This window comes from Cynocephalus volans, chromosome 10 (genome assembly GCF_027409185.1).
Source record: "Cynocephalus volans isolate mCynVol1 chromosome 10, mCynVol1.pri, whole genome shotgun sequence".
Lineage (NCBI taxonomy): Eukaryota > Metazoa > Chordata > Mammalia > Dermoptera > Cynocephalidae > Cynocephalus > Cynocephalus volans.
Window position 1 is genome coordinate 29037605 of NC_084469.1, and position 9248 is coordinate 29046852.

Sequence of the window (9248 nt, forward strand, 5' to 3'; positions counted from 1 at the left end):
CACTGTGGTGTTTGAGTCTCTACCAAGTGCCAGGCACTGTGGGTACAGCAGCAAGAACAAGATTGCTTATAGTAGGAAGCGTGCAGGTGCGTAAGTACTAAAGAGATCAAGGGGCCTTTCACCCAACTGAACAGCAGTCTGGTTTCTCCTGAAAGCTTTTTTTTTCATTCTAGAAGTTGCATTGAGATGCCTTGGATGATTTCAATCTTCTGTCATGTTGTACAGTTACAGCATTGGTGGCAGTTGCCTGGTAATTGTCACAAAGATAAATTCACTTAAAATGGTACTTCTGGAGAGCAGTAATTGTACTTAGACAGCTGATACCTGTATTAAGTTATTTTTCTTATGAATAATCTGTTCCTCAAACCTTAGTGGAGCTGACCTCAGAGGAGTGTGACTGAGTGCTGATGTGGGATTGTTGCTTTGCAACAATCTTTGCATTGCAAGAAATGTTTCTTTCTGTTTTAAAAATGAGAGGTATAAGATTTTTTAGTTAAAAAATGATAGTACTAAATGATAACAATTAAGGTTCAAGAAAATGGGCACTTCAACATTTTTCTAGAAGATGGTTTGACAATCAGAAGGCTTAAAAATGTGTATATTTTCTGCCATAGTAAACATGGGAAGGAATTTATCCTAAGGAAATAATCGGAGATGTTACATCTGTATAAAATTGTCTATTAATTTACACTGTAGTTTATTTTGAAAAATTGAACACAACTGAAATGTCCTTTATATTCCATTGTTTAATTCCTTTATTGACTATCCACAGAGTGGAAGACTGTGAAGGCCTTAAAATTTACCATGTATTTGACAATTTCCATAGTTAAAATGTTTGAAAACTATTGCTAATTCAGACTCTTAAAGGACATAAGTAAGTACAGACTTTATTAATTGATAATAGCAAATTTTAAATAGTTTGTTTTATATAGTCTTGAGGTATAAACACTGACAGAAAACAGACTGGGAGGAGGAATACCAGAGTGTTGGTAGATTTTTATTTTCTTTTATATATTTTTCTGCATTTCCCGATTTGTTCTTCCTGCAGTGAATACTCTTGTAATGGGAAATTTTTAAGAAATCTTTTTAGATTAAAAAAAAAAAAGGTAAAGGTTTCCATCTACCTTATCTATATTCTATATTTAAACGTTAGTTCATGAGGAAAGTTCTACATTTAAGCTCCTTATTTTTTGTAAACTATAAACTTGTCATTGAACTAAAGAGAAGAAAATTGTTTTAGATAGTTTGTTCTTTCAGCCTTTCTGTTAAACTCGTAAATAGTGGATTCTCCTGCACTCTTGTTGGATTTGACGTTTATCCTATGTCTACATTGTTGCTGTTCTTGCCCTGTGTAGTGAGATGCTGTTTGCCTCTTAGGAGGGTGGTGTGGGATAAACTGTAGGTGTGAGCCCCAGTGTGTAAACCTTACCTTATATTTGTGAGTGCTTTTAACTTTTATTTTTCATTATAACATTCCATATTAAAAGCCTCATGTATGCACAAAATGAATATGTAAAATCATCAAAATGATGCCTTTAAAAAAATTACTCTTATTTCTTTCTTTTTTTTTTTTTTTTGTCATTTTTTCGTGACCGGCACTCAGCCAGTGAGTGCACCGGTCAGTCCTATATAGGATCCGAACCCGCGGCGGGAGCATCACCGCGCTCCCAGCGCAGCACTCTACCAAGTGCGCCACAGGCTCAGCCCAAAAATTACTCTTATTTCTACAAAGGCTTTTACTTTAGAAACTGAATTCTTTGCGATCTACTTTCTTCCATAATTCTCCCTATTCAATTTTATACCATAGTCCAGTTGGAGACACTTGATTGCTCGTTTCTGTTGCTAGGTCAATTTGGTGGCTGGAAGAAGTCCCTAGTGCAGGCTCTTACATTGTCTGGTTTGATCTGCAGTGACTTAGAGCCATCTCATGGAGCTCCTCTTAGTGATCGAAGAATGTACAATTTAACATGCAGAGAACCTGCCCTGACTATCAGAGCCTCACCCAAAACTTTAGTCCAAAACCTATTGCATCTGGAGGGAAACTAAGTTTGAAGTGCCTGGATTCTGCACCTGAAGGAGTGTTTAGTTGGGTTGTATCTCCACTGAGTTCTGAAATCACATACCCACAGCATATTGTATTCCTGTTGTGATCCAGGCATATTTTGAACTTCTTTCTATAGTACCTTTCACCCTTGTTAGAAAGAATATAGTAATGGCAATGTTTTTTTCCCCCAGAAATTATTTTAATGAGTGGACAAAGTTACGTAGTCTCCTTAGGTCATCCTTGTATTATTTTTTGGCTGAAATAATATAGACTTGTATTTTTTAGGTGAATATTGCAGATTTTCAAGAGAATCAGTGGGTGACTTGTTTCCAGGAGTCTGCTGAAGCTATCCTTGGACAAAACACTGCTTATCTTGGAGAATTAAAAGAGAAGGTCAGCCACATGTTTATTATAATAGTTCTCATGCTATAACACTGACCCCTTTTTTGCTTTTTAATATTTTTTGGTTTTTGGGGGGAGGTGGTGTGTACAGTTTCTCAGTCTGATCGTTATTTGAGAGCTCATTTGATTTTGTCTAATTTTGTCCATTTTGGATGCTCTTAACAATGAGGTAATGAAATAATGTCTATAAAAATGCTTTAAGGGCCGAGCCCGTGGCGCACTTGGTAGAGTGCTGCGCTGGGAGCGCGGCGACGCTCCCGCCGCGGGTTCGGATCCTATATAGGACTGACCGGTGCACTCACTGGCTGAGTGCCGGTCACGAAAAAAAAAAAAAAAAAAATTTTAAAAATGCTTTAAAAACAAAGCACTTTACAAGTGTAAACCACCTATTTCTCCTATTATTGTTAGCACATCAGAGCTGATGTGCCTATGATTACTTGAAATCTGGAAGGTGTCTCCTGAAATAACATAAAGTACAGTTGCGCCTTTTTATAAACAAGCACCTTCCTGGGCTGGCTGGTTAGCTCAGTTGGTTAGAGCTTGGCATTGATATACCGAGGCAAGGGTTGGGATACCTGTGCTGGCCAGCTGCCAAAAAAAACCCAAAACCAAAACAAAAAGTCCACATATATGGTGCTTGCTATTTCAGGTCACCAGATGCAGTTCTTATGCAGTGACTTACTTTCATTAGATAACTTTATCTATTTTATTTTTATAAATTTGCATTTTCATATATTAGATTTATTTAATACAGAGAATAGATTACTAATTATGCTAAACTTAGGAAAGATAGTTGCTCAGATAAAACATACAAAGAAGACCAACACAAGCTGTATTTTCTGGGCCACATACTTTGGCATCTGTCTATAGGTGGGCTTTTTTTTTTTTTTCCTATTTGCTTCAGGTTGGTTGGAAAAACTTGCAAAGACCACAAGAAGGATTTGCTTTTTGTTTTGGCATGTTTTTCTTATGTCCATTAGACTCTGCCCTCACCTCTTTTTTTCTTTTTCTTTTTCCTGTGGCAGTTGACCGGTACAGGGATCAAACCCTGGACCTTGGTGTTATCGGCACCGTGTTCTAATCGACTGAGCTAACCAGCCAGCCCTGTTACCTCTTTTTTAAATTGTCCACAAGATCTCTTTTTTCTTTTTTTTGCAGTTGGCTGGTATGGGGAGCCAGACCTGTGACCTTGGTGTCATAAAGCTGTGCTCCGTCCGTCGGAGCTAACTGGCCAGCCCTGAGATCTATGAAAATAGTGCCAACAAATCTTTTCACAGAAATAACTGAATTGACTTTGAAGTGTGATAGTATCTTTTGTCTGTTTTGCCTGGTCCTCTATTTTCATATCAGATTTTAAGGCTGCAGGCAGCCTTTCCAGATTTCTTATGAGCTTATTATATTTGATTTTTTACTGCTGGTGAGTGAGGACATGTAGAAACTCTTCCCTCAGGGACCATGATATTCTTGGAGTATGTGCTTCATGCTTTCCCTGTCTTGGAAGAATAATGGCAGCTGGTATACTTTTCTGTGGGTTTAACACATTCGTTTTATTTACATATCTGAAAGTCCAGGGGGCTGCTTTTTTTCGGTAATGTAACCTTTATGAAAAAGAGTTCTATATAACAAAGCCATTTTCATGTTCCTTCTGGCTTGCAAAGATATTTGGCTGATATGAACTATTAGTTTTATATAAAGTTGTTGTAAGTTTATTTTATGCATATTTATATAAGATATATTCTCTAATCCCTCTCTGTTTACCATATACTTTTTTAAAAAACAAAGAAACTTAAACTGAGGTGTGAGGGGAGAGGGCTGTGGTTTTTAGACCTTCCCTGAACTTTGCCCCCTTCACCTGTCTTCCCTGCTTGCTCACCACGTCCGTAACTATAGATACAGAGGCCAAGATACGGGAATATATAGCAGCCTGAACTTTTCTCTGAGTATTTCCCCCAGTTCTCAATTCATGATGAAGATGCTGGGCCTCAGATCTGTCCCATCCCAAACATTTGGAGTCTTAGGAATGTGTTTCCTCAGAGTGTTTTTAATTTTCTGTGCATGGTAAAATACACATAAAATTTACCTTTTAGCCATTTTTAAGTGTACAATTCAGTGGCATTAAGTACGTTCACATTGTTGTGCAGCCGTCACCACCGTCCATCTCCAGAACCTTTTTATCTTCCCAGACTGAAACTCTGTACCCATTAGACAATAACTCCCCTTTCCTCCCTTTTCCTAGCCACTGGCAACCACCATTCTACTTTCTATGGATTTGATTACTCTAGATAGTGTTTTAATTTTTAATAAAATTCTATTTAAACAGTTTTATGTAATGAGATGTCCTCTGTAAATGAGTCATTCTTAAGTAATTTCAAAGCACTGGGGGTGATAATTTTCTCAAAGTCTTTTCAAAAGTCTAACATATTTTCAAGTGGTCTGATAGTTTCCATATCTAAAGTTTTATATTTGTTTTTGCAGAACGAGCAGGCATTTGAGGAAGTTTTCCAGAATGCCAACTTTCGATCTTTCACATTCAGAATCAGGGTCAAACTGGAGACCTACAATGTAAGTAAGGTCCCTGGGGACAGAAGGGGTAGCAGTGGGAAGCTGCTGTCTGTCAGCCAGAGCAGCATTGCAGTATTAGCTGTCAGTGAACTGTTTACCATGTGCCAGACCCAGTGCTTAGCACCCTGCATTCGTTACCATTGACTCTTCCCAGCACTGAGCTGTTACCATCATCCCCATTTTCACATGAGGAGACAGACTTAGAGAGGCTAAATATCCCTTTCTAAACATCTAGGGGGGAAATGCTCTATGGGCTTTCCAGTTAAAGCCTGTTTTTTTGGTCTGTGTACTGATATCTTCCACAAGTTTAAGTTCTGAAATCAGTATATGAAACAAAGACCACATGTAGTTAAAATTGCCTCGAAAATTCCTTAAATTGCTCATAATGTCATATAGTTGTATAGTTTTAATAAAACAGCATTTATTGAGCACTGTCTGCCGGATAATATACTGTGTCCTTTACATGTATTATCTCACTTGATCCTTACAGTAACCCTATATGTAGGAACTACTTTTATTCCATTTACTGATGAAAAAGTGTAGGCATACAGGGAATAAGTCACGTGCCTGAAGTCATATGCTATAGCAAGTGGCAGAGCCAAGCTTCCAACCCAGGCAGTCTGACTTCAGAGCTTTGCTGTTGACCGTGCTTATCAATATCACTGTATTTAGTGATTACTGAGCACACCAAAATGTAAGGACCCATGAGCGAGACAATGCAGCCTTTCTGGGCATCACCCCATTCTGCCTATAAAGGCACCATTCCGTCCCTGGCTGCAAATGTATGAGTGGGGAGGGAGAATTCTGAAAACAACTCTGCTTGTTGCAGGGTTTACTCCTTCTGTTTTATTATCAGACCTTCACCTTAATACCTGTTAATAGGTATGTTATTGTAAGCATTAAGTGAGATAGGGGGTCAAATGTCAGTGGGATACAATGTCAAGAATTGGGGTGGGGTCAGGGGGATTGTTAGGGTCATCCATTCTCCTGTGTGGACAGAGAGGGTGAAGTACAGAGAGGTTGCCTCACCCACCAGGTCTTCCTCCTCTGTGGTGGATTCTTTTTCTTTTACAAGTCAGCTTTTCTTGAAATGAAAGTTCAGCTTTCAAAACTAGCTGTTTGGCTTTGGGCAAGTCACTTATCCTCTCTGGGCTCCTATTTCCCCCTCTATAAAGAGAATGAATTGAAGTAGATAAGCCCTCTGAAGTCTGTACCATTTGGATTCTAGTTCTCTGAGTGTTTGGGAGCACATGGAAAGGGTGAAAAGGGCCTGTGTGGAAGGGAGGATCTGTCCCCTCTCCCAGCCCTAGGAATTCTGGACTAGGCTCTCACTCATGATGTTTTCTTTATTGGAATCACTGACTCTGAATCCAGTGTGTGTCTGTTTTCTCCCCCTGGGCTCATTGAAACCACTGAAGCAAAGGGGGTTATCACCACTGCTCCATGCCGTGGGCTTTCATCATTCACACATTGCTTTTCTCTTTTCAAAGGATGAGTCCCGAATTAAGGCCACTGTGATGGACGTGAAGCCTGTGGACTACAGAGAATATGGCAGAAGGCTGATCATGAGCATCAGGAGAAACGCAGTACTGTGAGGAGAGCTGTGCTGATGGGCTGAAGTTTGGAAACAAAGAACCAAAATGGAATTGATTTCTTCCCACTCCCTGTGTGACAATTACACGTTAGCTCCATGGCACAGAGAGCCTCTTTAGGGTGGACTAAGTAATTTCCTCTCTTGTGTGCATCTCGGAACCCATTGGCAGGCAAAGGAAAATATGCCCAGATGGCTGTGGCATAAAATGTGTCGTGCGCAGGGGTCATCCACCAGGTAGTGTAGTACCCGTCACTCCCTCTGTCTTCAGGCTTTTTTCAGTTTTGTTAAGATTTCATTATCTTTAAGCAGGAATTATGTCAGACGAATTGACCCTAACTGCAGACAGTGAAGTAAATTATGTAACTAGGGTTTTGCTTCCCAGTGGTGACGCCCTCACAACTTAGGTTGCTTCTTTCAGGGAGAACTGAGAAGTAGATATGGGGAACCTGGGTATTTTAGTAAGTGTGTCTTCCTAGAATTCAAAGGCTCATTCTTTTTGGAGGTGCCACATAGTTGTTAATGCTTAGAATGGCAATAGGGTAGAATTATTAATCAAAGACATATCTTTTATATCTGAAGAATATCCTTCCTTCAGGCTTTAATAGACTGAGTCAGATGGGTCTGATATTAATCAAAATTGTCTCTTCTGAGGATGGCTGATAAGCATTGACTTGCTGTACCCCAGGGAAATCCAGGCAACTACAAAGCATCGCTCAAGTTTTCACTTCAATTAATGCTGCATTTTGGTTGGCAAATGCACACTTGTTCTACCTGTACATATTTCTTGCATTTGTATGTTTCATTTTCTCATTAAAGCTATGTTAAATAGAATTTGTTTTTCTTGCTTTGTTTTAATAAACAGTATATTCTTTGTGAATCCTACTTTCTTTGGATGCAAAGGTTCTTGTAACTGGAAAGCAATTAATTATCCTTCATAATAAATGTTCACCTGGGGGAGATGTTAACTCATTACAAACTCAAAGATTAGTCCAAGGCATGGCGATCATTCTTCCTCATGTTTGCAACCCTGAAATCCATCTTTAAAAGAATGAAAACACTAAAAACAAAAAGCATTGTGTCCAGGAATGCTGATGATCTGGCACTTTGAGATTTTATTGATGTTTACACAGCAGTCTGACACCATCCAGGCTTTGAAATGTGTACAGACAGTGAGCTAGTAAGAAAACAGTAATTATGCTACTAGGCTTTTCAGTCATCAAGAGCGTGCTTTGTGTGTTCCCAATCATATTAATGATCTGTCCTGTTGCTGCAACCTACCCCTTGGCATTTCCTGCACATCTTACTCCAAGTACCCAGGCGGTGTTGCAGTCAGCCTGCAGCTGGAGGCCCTGGTTTTTATTTTGTGCAAATGCAGCATATGGAAGCTTTTGGGAGGTGAAGAGTAATACATCCTGTCTGTGTCATCCTTGTCTGTCCTTTTGGGAGGAGCCAGACAGCCACAGGCATGATGGCTCCCATTCCTGAGAACATAGAGGAGCTTTTTCTCAATCCCACTAATTGTTTAGACACATTCCTTCTTACCCTTCTCCATTCTCAAGAGATGGTAATTGGGTTGTACTTGATTCTCTGGCTGAGGCCTCAATGATTTTTATGGAAACTCTTTTCTGTTGACCTTGCTTATAAAGCATTGACTAGAAAATTACAGTCTTCAACACTATTCTGGATTGACAAATTGTGGGTTGGAAGTGATAATCTAGCTTTCAGTCCAGGAACCAGTCTTTTAGATCTACTATCCCCAGCATTCCCTCCTCTCCCCAGCATGTGTCTGTACTCAGAGAAGAGGACTGACCAGCAGTGGCGCCAGGATGCGGCTAGACAGCATTGTACCAGTCCACAGGCTTTCTCAGTGGCCAGTGCTGTGAAACCAGCACATCTATGTGGGTATGATCAGATATCCAGGCGGAGTGTTGGAGGGCGGGTGGATCTCCTTGGAGGGAGGGTGTTTAACAGATTTCCCTACTAAAAATCAGATCACCAGTATAGGAGCATCAGAAATCGGCTCCACTATAATGCTTTTAAGAGATTTAGGTCCCTGAGGATTTCCTAAATAGATTCTGGTCCACAGTTCTTAGAGTTCTCTTGGATATATAGTTTACCTCAAAAGGCTGTTCGTATTCTATTTCTCATCTTGGAGATCAATGTTTATTTTGCGTATACCATGACATCAGCGTTAAGCAATTAGGAAAAAAACTAATCATTTCACCTTAAAAAAAAATGGTTCTTGAATTCCCTCCAGTCTCATTGTGAAAGAGGCAGAGAAAAAAAAATAAAAGGGTAATAATCTGATTTCTGTCTGTATTTTCAGTGTTTTATGCTTTCCATTAAAGCCTTGCTAATCTCTAGTGTGCCATTCTGACTTTTTTGAACTGCAGGGTCAAAAATTTTCCCCTCCCCCACTTTTTCTCTGAGTGGCCTGTCTTTGAAAAGTATAAATACTATTGATCGTGGTATTTAATACACTAATGAAACCCATGGTTATTGACTATATAATTAATATACTGTCTAAAAGTGAAGTTTGGCAGCCCAGTATGTAAAGGTTTATATTGACTTGTGTCCCTTCAGCAATATGCCTTCCAAGGTTTTATTTATGGAAAATAGAACAGGTTGTTTAGTCTTCTTTTCACT

The 9248-nt window shown here is 39.4% G+C and overlaps 1 protein-coding gene across 1 annotated transcript in view; it reads left to right on the forward strand.

Moving 5' to 3' along the window:
• The window catches only part of RPA1 (replication protein A1), a 58731-nt gene extending 51298 nt beyond the window's left edge, over positions 1 to 7433 (forward strand). The window contains exons 15-17 of the mRNA XM_063110499.1: positions 2330 to 2437; positions 4922 to 5008; positions 6499 to 7433. Of these exons, the coding sequence (XP_062966569.1) occupies positions 2330 to 2437; positions 4922 to 5008; positions 6499 to 6603 (300 nt within the window). The 3' untranslated portion in view covers positions 6604 to 7433. The remainder of the gene's footprint in view (positions 1 to 2329; positions 2438 to 4921; positions 5009 to 6498) is intronic.
• Positions 7434 to 9248: the final 1815 nt, after the last annotated feature.